This window comes from Lepus europaeus, chromosome 11 (assembly GCF_033115175.1).
Source record: "Lepus europaeus isolate LE1 chromosome 11, mLepTim1.pri, whole genome shotgun sequence".
Lineage (NCBI taxonomy): Eukaryota > Metazoa > Chordata > Mammalia > Lagomorpha > Leporidae > Lepus > Lepus europaeus.
The window spans coordinates 62,937,684-62,960,386 of NC_084837.1; the positions used below are offsets into that span (position 1 = coordinate 62,937,684).

Consider the following 22,703-nt stretch of genomic DNA (forward strand, 5'->3'; position numbering starts at 1 on the left):
AGTTTGTACCAAAATATATTCCAGGCAACGCTTATAAACCCTCTGCCAGCCACTGAGGTGACTCCAAAATCTGCTAAGACTTTGGAAGTCAAGTGGTCCAGCCCCTCAGTTCAGGTAGACTCCATGTGGTAAATGACAAGGGCTGCTCTGACCCTCCTTTTGCCCTGATAGGGTATGATCTTAGGACTGTATTTGTAGGTATTTAATATTAATCAGTGAAAAAAATGAGCGTGTGACAAGTTCTGTGCTTTGGTCCCATAGCTCTTTGAAGCTCATCCACCTCACCCGCATTTGGAAAAGCACAAGCAGCCTTCAGGGCTCCACCTATCTTGATTTGGGGGAGAGAACAGCAGAAACTCAGGTCACAGGTACTTCCCCAGTTTCAGATGAGGCAAGAGATTAGAACAAATTAGGGAAGGGCAGGTGGTAGTGCTCAGGATTTGAGACATGCCTTAAACCACTCACTTGGTTTCATGATCTCAGTGGGGTCTAAGGAAAGTTTTCCCTTAAGCTGTGAAAGTCATGAAGGCCCTTGAAATGTGATTATTCTCCTAGGATGACTTCTAATTCTTCCAGGTCCTTCTGCAAAGCCGAGTCCTAGGGAGACAAAATCCGTATGCCTGTGCAAGGACGATCTTGTTTCCTAGGGGAAGATTTTATTTGGAAAGCTCTTCAAAAAATACTACCTCATTAGTGACATCTGGCAGCTCCAGGGCCAATTTCATCCACCGTCTAGCTTCAGAGTTTTTCCCTAGTTCTCTGTAGCACTGACAAGAGATGAAAGTGAAACTCTGGGAGTAGTATTTGGGGACTAGAAGGGTATGAAGAGTAGGCAAGTGAGTTTACCTTGGAAATATACACCCTTCCTGCTTTAGAAAATCCTGGCTGTAGTTCTTCAACCTGAAAGAGGGAAGAATGCATTTCAGTAAGGTGCCCAGTCAGGCTCGAGTTGATTTTATGTTCTCTCTGTGGTTTCCAGATTTCCCATAGTGTAGACCAGGTTGCTCCATGCCAGAAATCTTACATTAAGTAATGTCCTTGGCATTTTAGGCTGCCCTCCACCCCTCCCAGATACCTTTAGGAAACTACTGAGGGCATCCTGTACAGTAGCACTGAGTGGGCTTTCAAACAAGGCTGTAGCAGTTTTTTTTTCCAGCCAGCTTAGGTGAGAGACCTGCCATCAAAAGAAACAACCTTAAGGTCTAACAGGTCAACTACCAATAACAAGAACATTTAAAATAAATGGCAACTGAGCCAGGCCAAGGACCCTGCTCATTCGAGGAAGGTGATCGGCGTCACAGGACCACTGACGTTAAGCCCTGTAATGTAACTCACCTGGTAGCACCACCGGCCAAGAAGAAAGTGAGCCTTGGGGTTTTCTGGTTGGAGAGCAATGGCTTTGTCCACGTGCTCCTGAGGGGGAAGAGCAGATATGAAAGGGCACCAGAGATGCACAGGGTCTGGGAAAGAGCAGGCGACCTGCGCTAGAAGCCTGTTCTCACCTTGAAGCTAAAGCCACTCTGGATACGCCTCTGGATGCCCTCATGCTCAGCCAGCTGACCACAAAGCACGGCATACCTATGGGGGAAGCCGCAGCAAGCTCAGGGACAAGGACTGGCTTTATCACAGCAAGGTTAGCGCCCCCCGCCTCGCTGACCTCCACCTGCAACTAGAGCTTGAAGCAGAATTTCTACCTGTATGTGAATTCCCTCTCTTCATAGACCCATGATCCCCTCTAGTATTCTTCAGAAACAGTGGTAGGCTTACCATTACCCAATGTATTCTAGGTAGTCCCCCACAGGAAATACAAGGTCTCAGACTGGCCCTAATAGAGTACAGCCCCAAGTGTCATAAAAAACTTGACAAGCAGTTCTTATCTTCTGGATAAAAGGGTTTCTTTATCCTTGGATGCATACAGGTGTATCACTGGGACTTGGGAGGACCAGTGAACTTCCTGGGGGTGAGCTCACATCCACTTTCCCTGATGCCAATCAAGCAAAGAAGCCAGGGTCCATCATGAGCCAGGGACAGCAGCTGGAGGAAAGGAGTGCGTGTGCAGAACAGGGGAGCTGCAAACTGTCCCAGCCACCCTGAGGAGCCAAGACCCCACCAATGCTGTAACTAGAATGACTCATAGACAGTTATTCAATTCTCTAAACCCCAGCAGAAAAAAAGCTTACATTCCCCCTTCACACCTCACCCCCAAGGAACTCCTTTCCCAGATAAGGCTTCCTTGGTCCCGGGTGGGGGGATGTGTGTGTGAAGCCTTTGAAAGACACAGGCTAGAGCTCCCTCTTCTGGTCCCGCTAGCGAATGCTCTATGGCCAGGGCTCGCCTCTGGCTCTGCCCAGAACCCAAGGGTGTTATTACCACTGGTGACACACAGCACACTCATCCCCTTTCTCCAGGGCGGCCTCTGCTGCTTCTTTTCCTGTAGAACAAAGGTAGATCCTGAGTTGGCACGGGTATACTTCCACAGAAGGGCTGTGGGGAAAATGACTGCTTTAGCTCTGGCCAGTCCACACCCAACTTGGACTCGTTTGGAAACAGTCATGAACTTGAGCAGAAAGAAAGCTGCATTCAGTGTCATGGGATTTCTGCTTTGGCCATCCAGTGTCACAGCAGCAGCCCCAGCTACAAGCACCACTTGATACGCATGAAGTAGATTTTATCATTTCAAATGTATAGAACCCAACAGCAAACAGAAACTCCCTGACCTTACTCTGGAGGGTTGTAACATGACTTCAGGACATCCATTAACCCCTCAAACTGAAATTCCAGCTACAAGTGCACCTGACTGGGGAGAAGGCTCACAGCTTTGAAATCCAAGAACATGAATCATGCCTCTAAGCTAAAACTACTTCACAAGAGCCCAGTGAACAGGGATCTGACCAGAAACAGCTTTTGCTAATCTTACCTTACCCAAATTTTCTATGCACCAAAGACTAACATGAAGAAATCACAGGCTCCCACAAGGAACCTGTAGAGTATTAAAGAGGCTGCAACTCATGAACCAGACCAGAGCCATCAGGCCCACACAGTGGAGAAGAAAACACATCACAAAATGGGACATCTCCTTAAATAAGAGCAGGTCTCATAGGGGAACACGAGGGACATGGGACAGCTGGGATGGGTTGGTGTGGTTGGCTGGCTAACCTGACCTAGCTCATATTTGATGGTAATTACGGCTGATTATCTATACAGCAGGTACATTTTTAGGACAGTTGATGAGATGGATTCCTCCCCAAACAAAATCCTCACCAGTGAGGGACTGAATACTTTGAAGGAGACAGAAAGAAATCCTGAGTCTGTCTCATTAGGGAACTAGGGAAGGATGAAGCAACCAGTTCCTGCCAGGCTAGGCAGACAGTGCTGTGCAGACACTGCCTCAGATCCCAGCCTCGAGATAGAACAAAATGAACTTTAGACCCATAGGCTGGTTTTTAAAGGTCACAATCCCTGAGTAGGGCCTTCAAAGATACTGATAGTCACCTGACCTCAAGCAATAGCGTACCTAGGGGTGCTAAACCCAGGAAGCCAGGGTGCTGGTGCTGGCTCTGTTCCTCTAACCACATCCCCACCTCTGCCTTCAGGGTTCATTCTGGTGATCAGTAAGAAATTGCAATGACTGAGACAAAGAACAGGTTACTGTTACCCAACAATCCAAATATTAGCTCAAAACCTGATGAGAATCCTTATACCTGGAGTTTAAGAGGGCAAGCAGAAACTTTCACAGAAAGAAACAATAATTAAACACCCTTTGTTAAGACTTACAAGGATTTTTCTGAGGGTATCCATAAAAACTAAATCTCTTTTTTCTCCATCAATTGAATTCTACAAGTGTTTAGAATGCAGATCTTGAAGTGTTGTCAGATTCACAGTATTAAAATTTCAGTAACATTTCTAAGACTGAACTGGTGAAAGTAGACAAATCCACTTTAGTTAACTTTTTGAAGTTCCAGGATTCTCTTATGACAAGGTCAAGCTCTGAGCCTGACACTGCAGGTGCACCCCACCTTCCAGGGACTCGTAAAGTGGATCTCGGGAACAAGCTAGCAGTAATTTCCCAAATTCTCTCTTGGGTGCTCACCGTACACACTCCACTCATTACTTTTTTTCTTTTTTTTTTTTTTTTTTTTTTTTTTTTGACAGGCAGAATGGACAGTGAGAGAGACAGACAGAAAGGTCTTCCTTTACCGTTGGTTCACCCCACAATGGCCGCTGCGGCCGGCGCACCACACTGATCCAAAGCCAGGAGCCAGGTGCTTCTCCTGGTCTCCCATGTGGGTGTAGGGCCCAAGCACTTGGGCCATCCTCCACTGCCTTCCCGGGCCAAAGCAGAAAGCTGGACAGGAAGAGGGGCAACCGGGACTAGAACCTGATGTGCCGGTGCCACAGGCGGAGGATTAGCCTAGTGAGCCATGGCACCAGCCCACTCATTACATTCTTACAACACCTGCCCCATAGCTTCTGTGACTTAACCCCAGATGGGTTTTACTGCTATTCGGAATCTTGGTTAAGACAGACAGTTCAGCCGCCTCTTTGTAGTCAGAGAATGAGAACAGAAAATAATGCTAATGTGACACAACCCACGAAAACATGTGTCCCTGTGTTAGTCACCGTGGTACAGAGACAAGACATGTCTGCTCTCCATCCCAGGAGGAAGCAAAGTCCTTCCTGGAGGGGATAGGGCTTGTCTCAAAACTGAACCACAACTGCCCTAAGGTCGATTTCCCCCATCCCACGCACCCCTCCAGCCATCTTCCCACCAGGCACCTGCCCACACTTACCATTCAGGGCATAGGACTTCTTCTCGCTCACCTCCTCAGTGAGCTCACACATGTCACTGTAGGCTCGTGCCAGGCGCCAGAGAAAGTCCTGCCGGCTTCCATACTGCAAACCAAACAGAAAGGGTTGAGACCCCTTTTCCCTCCGCACCCTGCCTTCCGGCCAATGTATTACAATCTGGGACAGCAGGCCAGCCCCTGAGCCCAGCTTTTCCCTGATGACACATTGTCTCAAGCCAGCAGCTTGCACAATTGCGGGGTGAGGGCATCCTGGCCTTCAAATACTGCCAGGAGGAAAGGTCAACCCTAAGACAGGCACAGCAAGAGGTAGCTTTTGGTGACACATGAAAAGTGAAATTGCCCAAGAAATTCCCAAGAAAAGGGAAAGGTGACCTGGGGGATGGGGTCATTTATCCATGGGTAGACATAAATTTTGTCAGTGAACCCGAGAAGGAGAGAACTGGCTGAATGCCCTATACAGCTGTTCCTTGTGGAAATTTCAAGTTGGGCAGGCAGCTTGTGCTCTGCCTCAAGGGAAACCAAATGGGGAGCAGGGGAGACTCCAGTTCTTCCCCCTCCCCTCCCTGACCCCACAGTGAGAGGTCAAGGTCTTTTTGCAGTGCCTTTACAGAAGGCAGAGTTCTAGCTCCTCCTCCCCAGAAGAGGAAGCTCTGGGACAGTCTCCAGGGTCCATGCTGGGCTTCCAGGGGGAAGATATACAGCCCGGGTGACAGCCATCTAAAGCCTTGTTTCCCTCCCCATGTCACCTGCAGGTCAGGGGTGGGGGGGCAGCTGGGGCCTCACCACCAGCTTGTTGTTGAGCAGCAGCTGGAAGCCTTCTCGCTTGCTCTGCTCACTGCCCAGGTGCAGTTCGTCCGCCTGCTGTAGGAGTGGCAGGACATCCTCCAGGTCCGAGGCGTCTCCAGCAGGACCCACAGCTGCCTCTGCCTCCACTTCCAGGTCCAGAGAATCCCTCCTCCCCATCTTCACAGTCTCACAGCTCACTTCATCTTCCCCGTCCTCACTCTCCTTGTCAGAGTCCCGCTCGTAGTCAGACTCGGCATTGGCTGTTGTGTAACTGGCAGAGAGATACAAGTGACAGGTACTCCATGTGGCACTCTGTACAAAGCACAAGACAAGAATCTTTCCTACCTCTTCAGGGCAGGTACTAATCTTCAAAGGAAACTTTCTATGGGACTATGGGCTGGGAAAATGAGCCAGGAGAGGAACAGTAACCAGCCAATCAGGGCCAAGGTGAGAACCCCCTTAGCTACAACCAAATCTGCCCAAAAAAAAAAAAAAAAACACAGTGCCCAGGAAGATACATACAAAATGCTGCCAGTCAATTTCAAAGAGCAGAGGAAAAATTTCCTTTATCTTTTAATGTATAATTAGGAAACATACATTCTTTTTATAAATAGAAATGCTCTAAGATAAAAAACCTTAAGATGTAAGTGGAGCTCATCTGAGCCAAACTGATCACCAGGCTAAGGATTTGTTCATCGTTTTTGCTTTATCAGCCCAAGGCACCTGCCAAAACCAACATGGGTGGATGCCAGCCCCAGAGGCCAAGGCAGCCACACATAACCCACACTTTCTCAATTCAGCTTGTACCTCTGACCTGAGTACACAACCAGACTGAAACCCAAACAGGAGTAGCACTTGGGAACTTAGAGATGAGAATGGTAGGGACCACTCTAGCTGAAAGCCAAAGAGGAGGAAACAACCACACCCCCCCAAGGCAGGCTTCTCTGGGGCTGCCAAGAGTAAGGCGATTCCTAGGGGCCCCAAAAAACAAGGGCCAAGTTTCTCTTGGATCTTGGCCTCTAACAGCAGCTGGTCTGGATGGTAAATCGACATGAACTGGGCCGGCACCGTGGCTTAACAGGCTAATCCTCCACGTTGCGGCACCGGCACACCGGGTTCTAGTCCTGGTTGGGGCGCCAGATTCTATCCCGGTTGCCCCTCTTCCAGGCCAGCTCTCTGCTATGGCCCGGGAAGGCAGTGGAGGATGGCCCAAGTCCTTGGGCCCTGCACCCGCATGGGAGACCAGGAGAAGCACCTGGCTCCTGGCTTCGGATCAGCACGATGCGCCAGCCGCAGCGGCCATTGGAGAGTGAACCAACGGCAAAAAGGAAGACCTTTCTCTCTCTCTCTCTCACTATCCACTCTGCCTGTATTTTAAAAAAAAAAAAAAAAAGACATGAACTGAGCAGGGGATAAGGTAGGACTTCAAGGGCCAGAAGCAAACAGGAGAGAGGCCTCCAGGCTGGGTGAGCAGGCTCCGTCAGGGGCTGGAGCACGGGGAGGACCACAGGGCCGTCTTGGGGTGTGCCCTCCTCCCTGGAATGAGAGATAAGGACAGGCTTCCTGGGGCTGGAGGAGAGACCAGAGAAAGTCAACACAAGACAGCCTAAACTACAGCTGAATGTTGTCCACAAAAGCGCACGCTCATGCAGAAAGCCAGAGACAGGGTGGAGGAGACACGGACTCTGGAAGGCACCAGGTGAGCAAGCACCTGGCGCCCTGTCAGTGCACGCCGACTGCTTCTTTAGAGGAGCTTCCAGTCTGAAAAGGGGGCGCCGGGAACATCTACAAGAATCTGTAGGGGACTTGCAACCTTCCTGCCTTAACCTTGCTTTCCGAGAGCTTATCTACGAGTATCTCCCCGCTAGCAGTTAACACTAACACTTGAGAAACAGGAGGGACAAGGAAAGTAGCATCAGATTTCATAACCAACTGGGTGCTGAGGGGCTGCCTAGACAAACTCTCAACCAAGTTCACAGGCCTACCCTGAATGGGAGCCTCCAACCACTCGGCTCCGCCCAGCCAGGCCCAAAGGCAAAGTGGGCGAGTAGTTTATCTGGAGCAGAGACCTTGCACCTCAGGCTCTCCCTCTGCTAGAGGGACACCGTATTCCCTGCTGGCTTGAAGGCAGCTTTGCCCATCAGGAATTCGAGCAAGAGTCTCTGTGCCTCCAGCACTCACAGGAAAAATCCACAGCTCCTAGCCCTGCAGGAACACAGGCATCAGCAGGCTCCTAGGGCAGCTGAGCCAGAATGGAAGTCCTGCAACACTGCCTTCCCTCTGGGTCCTAAAGGCCAGGACTTAATAGCCACGGAGCAGGAAGGACCTGCTGGCACACAGTGGGAGCTGGTTGAGCCATGTGAGGCAGGCACAGCGAGGACCCAGGGCCACCTCAAGGAGCTGTGCCCCAGTGTGACAGGTGCACCCCATGTGCTTCCAGGGGCAGAGAAGAGATTCATCACACGCCAACCCATTCTCACACCAACCTGAACTGCCAACCCAGCCCTTGAGGAAATTCACCAGAGAGGGGGCAGCCCTTCTGCCGAGGGAGAGCGGGGAGCTTTAACAAGGCCCTGCAGGCCCGTGAACCGAGGCGGCTCACACTTCCAAAGTGGGCCAGAGACCCAGGGACTCTGGGCAAGAGTGGCAAGCTGATTCCATTCCTTAAGGAGAACCCACAGGCTGCGTGGGACACCTGCATCTCTTAGCAGTGCCAGCTCAAGTCTCGGTTACTCCAAGCTTCCAGTCCAGCTTCCTGCTCCTGTGGATGACAGCACAGTACCTGCAGCACTCACGTGGGGAGACTGGATTGAGTTCCTGCCTCCCAGCTTTGGCCTCATCTCCGCCCCAGTTATTGTGGGCATTTGTGGGGTGAACCAACGAATGGGAGCTGTTTGCCTCTGCCTTGCAAATAAAAGTTAGGGGTGGGTGTTGGGTGCAGTGGTTAAGATGTAACTTGGTCTGCCTGCCTGCCATATCAGAGTGCCTGTGCTCAAGCCCCGGCCCCACCCGATTCCAGCTCCCTGCTAACGCACAACCTGCGACGGCTCAAGCACTTGGGTTCCTTCCATCCATGCGGGAGACCCAGGCTGAGCTCTTGGCTTCAGCCTGAACCAGCCCAACACCAGCTGTTGGAGGCAATAGGGAGTGAACCAGGGTTGGGAGACCTGTTCTCTCTCCCTTTCAAACAAATAGAAGACAGTCTCACCCCCTTCACAGCAGTTTTTGTTTGTTTGTTTTTGACAGGTAGAGTGGACAGTGAGAGAGACAGGGAGAAAGGTCTTCCTTTTGCCGTTGGTTCACCCTCCAATGGCCACTGCAGCCGGCGTGCTGCGGCTGGCGCACCGCGCTGATCCGATGGCAGGAGCCAGGTGCTTATCCTGGTCTCCCATGGGATGCAGGGCCCAAGCACTTGGGCCATCCTCCACTGCACTCCCGGGCCATAGCAGAGAGCTGGCCTGGAAGAGGGGCAACCGGGACAGGATCGGTGCCCCGACCGGGACTAGAACCCGGTGTGCCGGCGCCACAGGCAGAGGATTAGCCTATTGAGGCGCGGCACCGGCCTTCAAAGCAACTCTCCTTCCTCAAGGCCCACATGCACAAAGTTCTGTCAGAGTGTGTGGATTCTCCCCAGAATTCTCTCCATGTGGCATCATCCATAGCAACAAATAATTCACCATACCCACTGTTTCAGATACCAGCCACTTAAGATAATCTTGCACCACCACTGACCTTCACATACCCTGAGACTAGTTCAGGAGCTGAGCCTGCTGGAACCACTCTCCCTATGCCTACACGACTCCCTGTGGCTCTGGTAGTCTCAGTGAATACCTCACTGAAGCACCCACAAACTTCCAGGGCTAACCACTCTGGCCCTTGCCGACTCCAGAAGTTTGTAGTCTTTTAAAATCATCAGTGAGAGCTTGAGTTCTGTATGCTAATCTTTGGCAGAGCTATGGACCCATCTACCTCCTTACAACGTCCAAACATCGATTCCCCACTGGTGTGAGCTGCTTACTTGGGTTGTAAAGGTATTCATTCTGTAAGTCTCAAATGTCTACTGTCACCTATTTTTTTAACAATTTATTTATTTTAAAGTCAGTTACAGGCCGGCGCCGTGGCTTAACAGGCTAATCCTCCACCTTGTGGCACCAGCACACCGGGTTCTAGTCCCGGTTGGGGCGCCGGATTCTATCCCGTTGCCCCTCTTCCAGGCCAGCTCTCTGCTATGGCCCGGGAAGGCAGTGGAGGATGGCCCAAGTGCTTGGGCCCTGCACCCACATGGGAGACCAGGAGAAGCATCTGGCTCCTGGCTTTTGATCAGCACGATGCATTGGCCGCAGCGGCCATTGGAGGGTGAAGCAACGGCAAAAAGGAAGACCTTTCTCTCTCACTATCCACTCTGTCAAAAAAAAAAAAAAAAGTTACACACAGAGAGGAGAGGCAGAGAGAGAGAGAGATCTTCCATCCACTGGTTCACTCCCCAATTGGCCTCAACAGCTGGAGCTAAGCAGATCAGGAGCCAGGAACTTCTTCTGGGTCTCCCATGCAGGTGCAGGCCTGCTTTCCCAGGCCATAGCAGAAAGCTGGATCGGAAGTGGAGTAGGTGGGACTCAAACCAGTGCTCAAATGGGACGCTGGCACTGCAAGCAGTGGCTTTAGCTACTATGCCACAGCACTGGCCCCTCCCTCTCTTTTGAATCCAGATGTGTCAAATTGATTTTGGGGCAGACATTGTAGGACAGTTTAAGCTGCTACTTGGGATGCTAGCATCCCATATCAGAGTGCTGGTTTGAGCGCCAGCGGCTCCACTTTCAATCCAGCTCCCTGTTAATGTGCCTGGGAAGGCAATAGAGGGAGGTCCAAGTGCTCAGGCCCCTGCTACCCACATGGGAGACTCAGATGGAGTTCCTGGCTTCAGCCTGGCCCAGCCCTGCTGTTTCAGCAAATTGGGAAATGAACCAGAGAACAGATCTGTGTCTGTCCCTCTCTGTCACTCTGCCTTTCAAATCTATACATTTTTTTAAATTTTTGCCTCCTGCTCTCAAGACAGCTTCTAGAATCATCTCTTGGCCCAGAGCTACTGCATCAATTGAACAGAAAAGGGCCTGTTCTGCTAGTCCCCGAGAATAGATAGTAGGGACGAGATGACCGAGCAACAGTGGTCACCAACAGGAGACCAGCACTCCTCCTCAAGACTTCTTGCTTTAAAAGGCACTGGTGACCACTGACAGTGACAGAAAAAGCAGAGTAGTTACTCTTAATCCTAGAAAACTGGGGCCGGCACTGTGGCATAGTGGGTAAAGCTGCCGCCTGCAGTGCCAGCATCCCATATGAACACCGGCTCAAGTCCAGGCTGCTCTGCTTCTGATTCCGCTCTCTGCTGAGGCCTGGGAAGGCAGTAGTCCTTGGGCCTCTGCACCTGCGTGACAGACCCAGAAGCAGCTCCTGGCTTCAGAGCAGCGCAGCTCCAGCCATTGCAGACAATTGCAGAGTAAACTAGCAGATGGAAGACCTCCCCTCTCTCTGCCTCACTTTTTCTGTGTAAGTCTTTCAAATAAATACATAAAATCTTTTTTAAAAATTTAAAAATGCTAGGAAACCAGATGAAGACAGGCAGAACAGCCCAACAAGTAAACAAAACTGAGACTGCTCGAGTCAGAGGGCTGAACAAAGTGAGCCGAGGCAGCTCTGTCAATGGAAGAGCTCCCCGGGGCCATTTGCTGCAGATCCCTGTAAAGGCCTTGAGTGCCCTGAAGACCGAGCCCACCCTCAGATCTCACTCTCCCAGCTGCAGAGGAGCCCAGCTGTCAGGAGAATGGGACTCACCGTAAACTCAGTCTGCACTTGGGAGCCGTGCAACCCTGGGCTGGCCGTCAGACCTGGCTAACCTCAAGCTCCATCTGAAACACGAGCGGTGCCTGTGTCATGGCTGCCGTGAGGATGAAGTGAAGACACTGCACGGTGCCCGCAGCGCCCCCCAGAGGGAGAAGAAACAGTGGCTGGCACTATCTGATGCTGAGCTCAAGGACAGCCTGCAGACTCCACTTGAACAACTGGTTTCCGGGTGGCTCCTCAGTCACTGGCTTTGCTAAGCTGGGCTGTTCTCTGCTCCGCTCTCTTCCCTGAGGAAGAAGGGTCAGCAGAGGCCACCAAGGAGAGGTCGGCCTCTGAACCTCATGCAGCCAAGGGGGAGAGGAGCTAGCAGCAGCCGTGGGCAGGTGCTGCCACAGGCGGCATCAGACTACCCTTGGAACCAAAGCCTCCAAACGGGACTAGGGTTTTAAAATCAAAAGGCCCTGGGCCAAGCAGTTGGCACAGCAGTTAAGAGCCCATTTGAGATGCCCACATCCCCTCCAGTCCCTACATTCAGGCTGCACTCCTTCCCCATTCCGCCTTCCTGCTAATGCACACCCTGGATGGGTCCCTGCCATCCATGTGGGAGATCTAGACTGAGTTCCAGGGTCCTGGCTTCAACCTGGCCCAGGCCTGGCTGTTCAGGGCATTGACGAGAGTTAAGAAGCAGATGGAAGATCTCTTTCTGCCTGTCAAATAAAATGAAAATAAACATGTTAAATAAGGGTCTGGCACTGTGGCGCAGCAAGTTAACGCCCTGGCCTGCAGTGCTGGCATCCCATATGGGTGCCAGTTCTAGTCCTGGCTGCTCCACTTCCCATCCAGCTCTCTGCTGTGACCTGGGAAAACAGTAGAGGATGGCCCAAGTCCTTGGGTCCCTGCACCAGTGTGGGAGACCTGGAGGAAGCTCCTGGCTTCAGATCAGCGCAGTTCTGGCTGTTGCAGCCACCTGGAGAGTGAACCAGCGGATTGAAGACCTCTCTCTCTGTAACTCTGTCTTTCAAATAAATAAAATAAATCTTTAAAAAAAGTTAAATGAAAGGAATGCTTTCAAAGCCATGACAAATACCCAAACTACTAGAAAGTCTACCAGAGTACCTGGGGAAAAACAGACTCAGGAAAACAACAGATGCAAGCACTAGCCACTGTTAACAACGACCTTTGACTAAGTTACATCAGTTGGGTGGGATTTTGTTGTCTTCAACTCTTCAGAATTTGTTTTATGCCCTCACCTTATTCCAACAATGAATGACAGCAGTTCAGTTTGAACTGAGTAATACTTCTACCAGCTGGCTGCAGCCAGGGCTGCCCCAGGAGAGGCAACTTACCCGCCTTCACTCTCTGCATCTGTGTACGTGGCCCCCGAGGAGGCCGTGAAGTAGACAGAGCTGGAGCCAGTGGAGTCACTCCTCTCCCGGGCAAACGGGAACCTTCGCCGCCGAGCCACTCTCTGAGTCTCTTCCATGTGCGATCTGGAAAATACGCCATTTCAAAGCTCCACTCAGCCCCTCTGCTTACCATGGGCGTGCCTCTCACTGCTGCTGATTAAAGGGCCAAGGAGAGCCGGTGCATTGGATTAAGCAGCTGCCTGCAACGTGAGCATTCCATGTGGGCACCAGTTGAATCCCAGCGGCTCTACTTCCAACCCAGCTCCCTCCTAGCACTCCTGGGAAAGCAGAAGATGGCCCACGTGTTTGGGCCCCTGCAGCCATGTGGGAGACTCAGATGGAGTTCCAGTCTCCTGGCTTCAGTCTGCCCCAGCCCTGGCCAATGAGGCTATCAGGGGAGTGAACCAGTGGATAGAAGATCTGTCTCTCCCCTACCCTCTCTCTCTCTCTGTAATGCTGTCTTTCAAATAAGTCTTTTAAAAAAAGAGGGCCAATGGGGCCGGGCCTGTGGCATAGTGGGTAAAGCCACTGCCTGCAGTGCTGGCATCCCATATGCGCACCGGTTCAAGACCCAGCTGCTCCACTTCTGATCCAGCTCTCTGCTGTGGCCTGAGAAAGCAGTAGAAGATGGCCCAAGTCCTTGGGTCCCTGCACCCATGTGGGAGACCTAGAAGAAGCTCCTGGCTTCAGATTAGTGCAGCTCCAGCCATTGAGTCCAAGTGGGGAGTGAACCAGCGGATGGAAGACCTCTCTCTCTCTGCCTCTCCTTCTCTGCCTTTCAATAAATAAATAAATCTTTTTTTTTTTTTTTTTTTTTTTTTTTTTTTAAGAAGGCCAAGAACAAGGGTTGGTGTCAGGTTGCAGCAGATTAAAGCACAGCTTCTATTGGAGCACTTGTTCGAGGCTGGGCCTGGCTTCGGCCTAGCCCAGCCTTGGCCACTGCAGCCATTTGGAGAGTGAACTGGTGACTAGAAGATCTGTCTCTGCCTTTCAAATAAATTTTTAAAAAGGGCATTGGTTCAAGTCTCAGCTACTCTACTTCTGATCCAGCTCTCTGCAGCAGAAGATGGCCCAAGTCCTTGGGCCCCTGCTACCCACGTGGGAGACCCAGATGAAGCTCCTGGCTTCAGACCTACCCAGCTCCAGCTGTTGTGGCCATTGGAGGAGTGACCCAGTGGATGAAACTCTGTCTCCTCCCCTCCACCACTCTGTAAACTCTGTTCAAATAATCATCTAAGGAAGGAGGGAAAGGCCAAGAACAGAGAAAATCCTGGGCCTCCACACTACGACAGTGAGAGGCAGCTCCTGGGCCAGCCTCGTGGGTGGACTGGATTAGCAGTACAAAGGTTGCAGCCATCACAACAGACCGTGAAGGCCCAGAAGCAGCGTATGCAATGTAAGGCACCCAACCCACAGCTTCCCCACAACTTGGCTTGGCAGTTATTCAACTGGCTTCTTTCTTAGGGACAGACAGCAAAGGCCAGAACACACCTCAGCTTAAAAAGTCTAAAGGGCAAGAGGACGCTGGGAGGTAGGAGACAAAGCAGACGAGAAGGCCGCGTACTCACCGGACCTCCCCAACGATCTCCCCCGCCAGTCCCTGCAGGCTGCTCCTCAGCTCCTCCACCTCCCGCCGCAGCGCCACCAGACTGTTCAGCACGAAGTCCAGGCGGTCCAGCACCTTCTCCTGCCCTCCCTGCGCCGGGCCGGGCAGCACCGCAGCATCGCCAGCCTCCCCTGGGATGGCCCGCAGCAGCATCGCTGCAGGAACGGGAACAGGAGGCCGTGACGCCCTAGCCTTCGAGAAGGCGCCCATCCCGTGGCAGTGCAATGTACAGACGCCGAGCCTCAGCAGTGAGCAGACATTCACGGCGACGTCAGGGTAACAAGTCCCACCCAACTACCCAGAAAAAGATGAAGGCCCCAATTTCTAAACAAGAGCCCTCCGCTCCCAGAGCCTTGCACACCGGGGTCCTTGTGCAAGATGGCAGATAAGGTGAAACGCTTCAAGAGTCCCACACCTAGAGGCAGGGCAGCCGCTCTTCACACGACCTGACCTTACTGATGGCCAAACACCAGGCCATCAATACCGCACCGAACTGCAGAAGTCACACAGCGCACCCACATTCTCATCTCTCACTTCAACAGAACAAGGAAAACTGAGCTCCTGACAGCCTCATTTTACTGATATGAGAGAGGAGCAGAGAAAGGTGCACTGGAGAGAGTCCCTCCACGCCACTCCTGACGCCACGACCAAGCCCCACTGCCCCTGCCCCGACGCTGAATTCAGGGCTCAGTAAATTCCAGCACTGAAATGCTAGCAGCTCCCTATGGCAACTGGACTGGAAAATGTAAAACCAGAAAAAACCAGGGGAGCAAGACACACAAGTCCAAGGGTGTCCAGGCAAGCATAAAGGAAATCCAGTAACAATTGAGGCCAGCCTACAATACACACCCAGTAATGTTCAACAATGCAGAGCAGGAAAGGTCGCTGGCAAGGGGGCTACTTTCTCCTGATCTGAGTAGAGGAAAAACTGCTGAAGTGCAAACAAATCCCACGGAAGGGAAAGACCAGCACCCTTGCAATACTGGGTTACCGCCAGCTTACAGAACGCTGGCAGCAGCTGCAATCGGATGCCGACTCTAAAGCCGCTTCCAAGCCAGGTGAGATGGATTAGAGGAAACACTCATTCCCAATTAACACAGGGCGAGATGATTTAGCGCTCCCCCATCACACCAAGGTGAAAGAGTGGGGGGAGGGGAGGGCAGCGGCCTTGAACCAGCCGTAGATGCTTGGCTCAAACCAGTGAGTGCGAAGTTTTGCAAAACTAAGAGCACTACTCATTTCAGCCGTGGCTGACTTCCAGCACCTTCCACTTCAATTGCATGAAGTGTGCGTGCCCAGCACCAGGCTGTGGCAAGTCCACTGGACCAGGTGAGAGGGCCCAACCTTGCCACTTCACTTACTCTGTGACCTCAGAAAAGTTACACAATCTTTATCAATCTCAATTTCCTCCTAAGAAAGTTAAAAACCGGATTTGCCTCCGAGTTTCCTCGGAGACTATCAATATCACAATATCAAGACTTTTAATTCCTACAAGATTAGCTATTCCTTTTGCCTTCTTTGGGGCTCTTCCTCTGCTCCACACCCCACCCAATACAGACAGGTGCCTTTAATTCCCAGAAGCACCGCTGAGCCAGAACCACAAGCGAAAGCGAAGCCGCCTTTTCACTTCACTTTAGCCACTGTATAGAGGCAAGAGCACCGAGGAGCAAGAAGACAGATTTCCTTTCAATGAGTTTTCCAAGAAAGTGCAAGCCTCGGGCAGCCCCTCCCTCCCCCTGCCTCCAGGCCCGTCAGTCTACAGTGGCCTGGGTCTCCTACCCTGGCGTCCAGGCTCTGGAGTCCGTCCGTAGTCCAGGGCGTTGGGCAGGCTCTGGCTCCGGCCATGGCGCTGAGTCCGTTTCCACCGCCGGCTGTAAAGGACGCACAGGAATCCAAAGCCGGCGGCGGCGCCCAGCAGCAGTCCCAGCCCGGCCCGGGCGCCGCCCAGAGCCCCCAGTCTAGACATGTTGCACCTGCAGCCCGCGAAAGCCACCGGGAGCAGGCAGGCAGGGGAGGAGGAGGGAGATTCGTGAGCCTGGGCCACCCACTCCAGGAGACTCCCCTCGCCCAGACCCTGAACTCCCGACTACCCTCACCCTTATCCGGACCCTAATGCTCCGCCAGTCCCCGGGTCTGACTACTGCGCCCCTCACCCAGCCCAAACGGAGCCCCCCATCCAACACACCCCTTGACCCAGACCACAGAATCCTCCTCCTGCGTAGTCAGCCTCACGACGCTGCAGGCAACAACCCGCTTCCCTGGCTGCAAACGCCTGGCTCCCCCGGCGTCCCCCAGCCCAGCAGGAGAACAACTCGACCCTTACCCGGCCGCCAACCACCATGGCAGCAGCCGCCGCTGCCTCACGCTGTCAATGACCGCGACGTCACTGAGACGGCGCCACGAGCTCCACTCACCGTAGGAGGGCGCAGAGAGATGACCTCACGAGGCTCCGCCCCCAGCCCGGACTTTTCCCCGGGGGGCGGGGTCTCGGGCAGGCCAGAGGGGTGTGGTCTGCAGGGAGCGGGAAAGAGAAACCGTAGAGGGGAGAAGGAAGGGGGAGGGAGCTAGAAGAGGACATGGCCGGCGCTGGAGCCTAAGCCCGCGGTCTGGCCGAGCCGACGTCCGCTTTCTTCAACCCCACAGCCACCTGCTGCTGGGAGTGTGCCCCGCACAGTCCCGCTCCTGCCTACCGCGACCCCTTCGCTCGCCTCCCTCAGCATCGCCGTTCGGACTTCGGTCCATTTCTGCCTAATTTAGTAGCGTGTGGGTTTTTACCGAGGATGCACGGCCGCGCCTGTGGCTGGTTTTCGCGGCGGCCCGAGTCCGGCCAGCTGGCACTTGAGCCTCCACTTAGCAGCGCACGGCCAGCGCCGAGCAGTCGGTCTGGGGCCCGGCGTCGCTGCTTTCTACCTCACCCAGGAACGGAATTGCAAATGTCCGTTTCCAGAATGGGGAGGATCTGTGAAATTTATTTCTCTAATGATAGCGATTTGGGGTGAGGCTGAAACTTGACATCCGGTTGCTTAAACCTGTTTAAATGTCATTTGGGAATGTTTGTGTTTTGTTTATAATGTGTTTTAATCAGTTTTTTTGTGTGTCCACCAGTGGCCCATAGTTTTTTGTTTTTGTTTTTGTTTTTGTTTTGTTTTCTAATTTGAAAGGCAGAGTGAGAGAGAGATCTTCCGCTGGCTGGTTCACTTCCCAAATGCCCACAACAGCCAGGGCTGGGCCAGGCTAAAGCCAGGAGCCAGGAACTCTGTCTAGTCTCCAGCATGGATGGCAAGGTCCCAAATCCTTGGACTATGACCTGCTGCAGTCCCAGGTGCATTAGCAGGGAGCTGGATCCGAAGAGGGGCAGAGGCTCCAGCCAGACGCGGGGTCAGCAAATGTCTGCATAACCGTGGCGCGCCTGTCGACCCGTGCCCCTCACAGATCACTGTATGGTCCATTCCACTCTTGTGACTTTGTGCAACCGCCTTTTTCTTTAAGATTTATTTATTTGAAAAGCAGAGTTTCAGAGAGGCAGAGGCAGAGAGAGAGAGGTCTTCCAACTGCTGATTCACTCCCCAAGTGGCCCCAAAGGCCGGAGCCAGGAGCTTCTTCCAGGTCTCCCATGCTGATGCAGGGACTTGAACTGGTGTCCCTAAGAGACACTGGCATTGCAAGTGGCAGCTTTACCCACTATGCCACAGCGTCAGCCCCTTGTGCAACTTCCTGTAACTAGGGAAACTAAAAAGTGTGGGACCGGCATGTGGCATAGTGGGTAAAGCTGCCACCCCCCACACGGACATCCCACATGGACACCTGTCCATGTTCCAGCTGCTCTACTTCCTATCCAGCTCCCTGCTAATGACCAGGGAAAAGCAGCAGAAAATGGCTGAAGTCCTTGGGCCCCTGCAAACCACAAGGAAGATCTGGAAGAAGCTCCTGGCTCCTGGCTTCATTGCAGCCATTTGGGGAGTGAACCAGCGGATGGAAGATCTCTGTCTGTCTCTCCTTCTGCTCTGTAACTCTGACTTTCAAATAAATAGATCTTAAAAAATAAATAAATAATAAAAAGCAGGTAAAGAAACTATGGACTATAATTCCAATTTTATCAACATTGCTTACAAGTGAAAATTGACTTTAGCAACAGCCGAACCATCTAGGCCAGTCCTCCCCAAATTCTTGACTCTCTTACTAGGAGAGAGTTTACACACTTGAGTGTATAGGTACATTGTTAAGAATCAAAGCAACCCAACAGAAGGAAGACCTTTCTGTCTCTTTCTCTCTCACTGTCTAACTCTGCCTGTCCAAAAAAAAAAAAAAGAATCAAAGCAACATTGTTAAGAAGAAAAGCAGGTGTGGTGCCATGGGCTTTGTGTGCAGCCCTGTACTCTGCTACTTGGGCGCCCAGGTTGTCTATCCTGGCATATCCCAGTGCGTGTGGGTACTGGTCCCCCTACTCCACTTCCTGGTACTGCATCCCGGAGAGCAACGTGTGTTGGCTCAGCTGTTGGGCCCCGTCACTCACGTGGGAGACCCAAACTGAATTCCTGGCTCCTGCTTCCAGCCTGCCTCAACCCTGGCTGTTGCCTGCACTTGGGGAGTGAACCAGGGGACAGCTCCTCCCTCTCCCTCACTCTGCCTTTCAAAAATGCAATGTAGGCGGGCACCGAAGCTCAATAGGCTAATCCTCCGCCTGCAGCACCAACATCCCGGATTCTAGTCCTGGTTGGGGCGCCAGATTCTGCCCCCTCTTCCAGTCCAGCTCTCTGCTGTGTCCTGGGAGTGCAGTGGAGGATGGCCCAAGTGCTTGGGCCCTGCACCCACATGGGAGACCAAGGAGGAGCACCTGGCTCCTGGCTTCGGATCAGCATAGCGCGCCGGCCACGGCGGCCATTGGAGGGTGAACCAACAGAAAAAGAAGACCTTTCTCTCTGTCTCTCTCTTTCTCACTGACCACTCTGCCTGTCAAAAAAAAAAAAAAAAAAAAGCAATGTAAAAGTTCTGTTATACACCTTACAATGTAAGAAATAGAACTTAGGTAATTCTTCCTCTTCCTTTTTTTTTTTTTTTTTAAAGATTTATTTATTTATTTGAAAGGCAGAGTTAGAGAGAGGCAAAGGCAGAGGGGGAGTGAGAGAGAGGTTTTTTTGTTTGTTTGTTTTGTTTTTGTTTTGTTTTGTTTTTTGACAGGCAGAGTAGATAGTGAGAGAGAGAGACAGAGAGAAAGGTCTTCCTTTTTGCCGTTGGTTCACCCTCCAATGGCCCAAGGACTTGGGCCATCCTCCACTGCCTTCCCGGGCCATAGCAGAGAGCTGGCCTGGAAGAGGGGCCACCGGGATAGAATCCGGTGCCCCAACCGGGACTAGAACCCTGTGTGCCGGTGCCGCAAGGTGGAGGATTAGCCTGTTAAGCCACGGCGCCGGCCTTCCTCTTCGTTTTTTAAGATTCAGTCCAATTTGCACCTTTTGGGATAGTCCAAGAGATTGAACTACTCTTGCTTTGGTGGCAAGAAGTGTTGTATCTTTTTCCAGTCTCATTTCCATTATTTACAGTACGACATTAACAAGAACAAATATGAACTATACTTTAGAAGGAATAAACTCGTTCCCTGAATTCACCCTCGCATCCCCCTTCACGCCTGAGGCTCCGGTGGGTGGCTTCATCACCCTCTGCTCCGTGATGCTCGGCCCGGGACCGTTCGCCCTTCCCTGCCGGGGCTCTTGGCTGACTCACCTCCTGGCTGCTGAGCTACAGGCTGGCGGGGGGGAGAGGGGGGGCAGGCCAGCCAGGCGGAGCGAGCAGGGGAATTCATTTCCCCCTGGATATTAAAGATGCTATCGGGCAGGCGGCACGGCGCAGCGGGGGTTGGGGACGGTGCTATCTTGTGCGGCATCTGCAGAGCAGCTCCCCCAATGCAGTCCAGCCCGGGAGGCACGCGACAGGCACAGCCATTGCCTTCTCCTTCTCTCCCCCTTCACCGCCTGCCTGAGACAGGTGAGCAGGAGAGGCCTCCAACTCTTGTCCTGCCCTCGATCCTCAACATCACCGACCCGACTGTTCCAAGACAGGTGACAAATCCAACGCCTAGGGATGGTGGCCTTACCCTTTGGCACTAATATCCTCGGCTCCTGACACTTAAAAAGATTATTATTTTATTAAGATTTATTTTATTTATTTGAAAGGCAGAATAACAGTCTAGAAGAAAAGGGGGGAGAAAGCGGCGGTGGGGGGGGGGGAGAGAATCATTCATCTGGTTCCCTCCCCGAATAGCTGCACTGGCCAGGGGGTGCCAGGCTGAAGCCAGGAGCCTGGAACTCCAACCAGGTCTCTCATGGGTGCAGGGGCCCAAAGACTTGGGCCATCTTATGCTGCTTTCCCAGGCACACAAGCAGGGAGCTGGATTAGAAGTGGAAGACCTTTCTCTCTGTCTCTCTCTCTCTCACTGTCCACTCTGCCTGTCAATAAAATAAAAAATTAAAAAAAAAAAAAGAAGTGGAACAGCCAAGACTCAATCTGACGCTCTGATGTGGGATGCCTGTGCCACCGGTGGCAGCTTAAATCACTGTGCCACAACATCAGCCCCAAAGATTCTTATTTTAAAATTGTGTTTGTATTAAATATATAGTGGTGGGGCCAGTGCTGTGGCATAGCAGGTAAAGCCTGCAGTGCCGGCATCCCATATAGGCACTAGTTTGAATTCCAGCTGTTCCACTTCCAATCCAGCTCTCTGCTGTGGCCTGGGAAAGCAGAAGATGGCCCAGGTCCTTGGGCTCCTGTACCTACATGGGAGACCCAGAAGAAGCTCCTGGCTCCTGGCTTCAGATTGGCCCAGCTCCAGCTATTGCAGCCATGTGGGAGTGAACCAGTGGATGGAAGACCTACCCCCCCACCTCTGCCTCTCTTTAACTCTGCCTTTCAAATAAATAAATAAATAAATATTTAAAATAAATAAATAAATACATAGTGGCTATAGAAGAACATTAAAAATACATGTATAAAGGTAGGAATATATATTTTAAAATGTTTACTTATTTTCATCTACTTAAAAGGTGGGGAGGGAGGGAATCTTCCATCTGTTGGTTCACTCCCCAAATGCCTGAAACAGCCAGGCTTGGGCCAGGTGAAAGCGAGGAGCCAGGAGCTCCATCCACATCTTCCATATTCGTGGCAGGGGCTCAAGCACTTGAGCCAACATCCATTTCCTCCTGGATGCACTAGTAGGAAACTGGATTGGAAGCAGAGCAGCCAGGATATTCTGGATATGAGATGTGGGTGTCCCAAGTGGCAGTTTAGCCCACTGCCTCACAACACCCACCCCAATATGTTCCTAAGCCTGTGCCCCTGTCTCTCAGTGTAGGAGACCATCGCATCCCCACCCCAGCCTCTCTACCCTGCCCATCTCCCTTCTCTCTCAGAGTAATTTTTCCCTATTATATGTATCACACTTTATCATGCCCTTACTTTTGTTATAATTTTTCAGAGATTTATCTATTTGAAAGTCATGCAGGCCGGCGCCGTGGCTTAACAGGCTAATCCTCAGCCTTGCGGCACCGGCACACCAGGTTCTAGTCCTGGTTGGGGCGCCAGATTCTGTCCCGGTTGCCCCTCTTCCAGGCCAGCTCTCTGCTGTGGCCAGGGAGTGCAGTAGAGGATGGCCCAAGTCCTTGGGCCCTGCACCTGCATGGGAGACTCAGAAGAAGCTCTGGCTCCTTCGGATCGGCTCAGCTCTGGCCATTGCAGCCAATTGGGGAGTGAACCAGTGGATGGAAGACACCTCTCTCTCTCTCATTCTCTCTCTGCCTCTCCTTCTCTGTGTAACTCTGACTTTCAAATAAATAAATAAATCTTTAAAAAAAAAAAGTCATGTTACCCAGAGAGAAGGAGAGAGATCAATCTTCCATCTGCTGGTTCATTACCCAGATGGCCACAATGGCTGGGCTGAGACAGGCCAATGCCAGGAGCCAGGAACTTCATCCAGGTCTTCCACATGGGTGCAGGCACCCAAACACTTGGGCCATCTTCTGCTGCTTTCCCAGGCGATTATCAGGGAGCTGAATCAGAAATGGAGCAGCCAGGAATTAAACTGGCACTCATATAGGATGCCGGCATTGCAGGCAGTGGCTTAACTTGCTATGCCATGATACCCACATAATTTTTTTTAAGATTTATCTTACTTATGGCCGGCGCCGTGGCTCAACAGGCTAATCCTCCGCCTTGTGGTGCCAGCACACCGGGTTCTAGTCCCGGTCAGGGCACAGGATTTTATCCCGG

General features: G+C 52.1%; 1 protein-coding gene across 1 annotated transcript; it reads right to left on the reverse strand.

Moving 5' to 3' along the window:
• Positions 1-16,864, reverse strand: RMDN3 (regulator of microtubule dynamics 3). Its single transcript, XM_062205645.1, has 13 exons — positions 16,768-16,864; positions 16,224-16,417; positions 14,407-14,599; positions 12,779-12,922; positions 5,592-5,865; positions 4,791-4,893; positions 2,371-2,431; positions 1,503-1,578; positions 1,336-1,413; positions 1,076-1,174; positions 847-900; positions 687-767; positions 1-597 (listed from the first exon to the last, which is right to left on the reverse strand). Exons 2-13 carry the CDS (start codon positions 16,408-16,410, stop codon positions 544-546), a joined length of 1,404 nt encoding a protein of 467 aa, XP_062061629.1. The 5' UTR covers positions 16,411-16,417; positions 16,768-16,864; the 3' UTR covers positions 1-543.
• Between the last annotated feature and the right edge of the window lie 5,839 nt (positions 16,865-22,703).

What these genes read in the sequence shown, in the direction of transcription:
- RMDN3 (XM_062205645.1), bottom strand. Translation starts at nt 16,410, where the DNA reads ATGTCTAGACTGGGGGCTCTGGGCGGCGCCCGGGCCGGGCTGGGACTG. An exon ending in TGTGCTGTGTGTCACCAGTG is followed by an intron (nt 1,579 to 2,370) that starts GTAATAACACCC and finishes CTTCCCCCATAG; the next exon opens with GTATGCCGTGCTTTGTGGTC. An exon ending in CCCTCAGTAGTTTCCTAAAG is followed by an intron (nt 901 to 1,075) that starts GTATCTGGGAGG and finishes TCCCTCTTTCAG; the next exon opens with GTTGAAGAACTACAGCCAGG.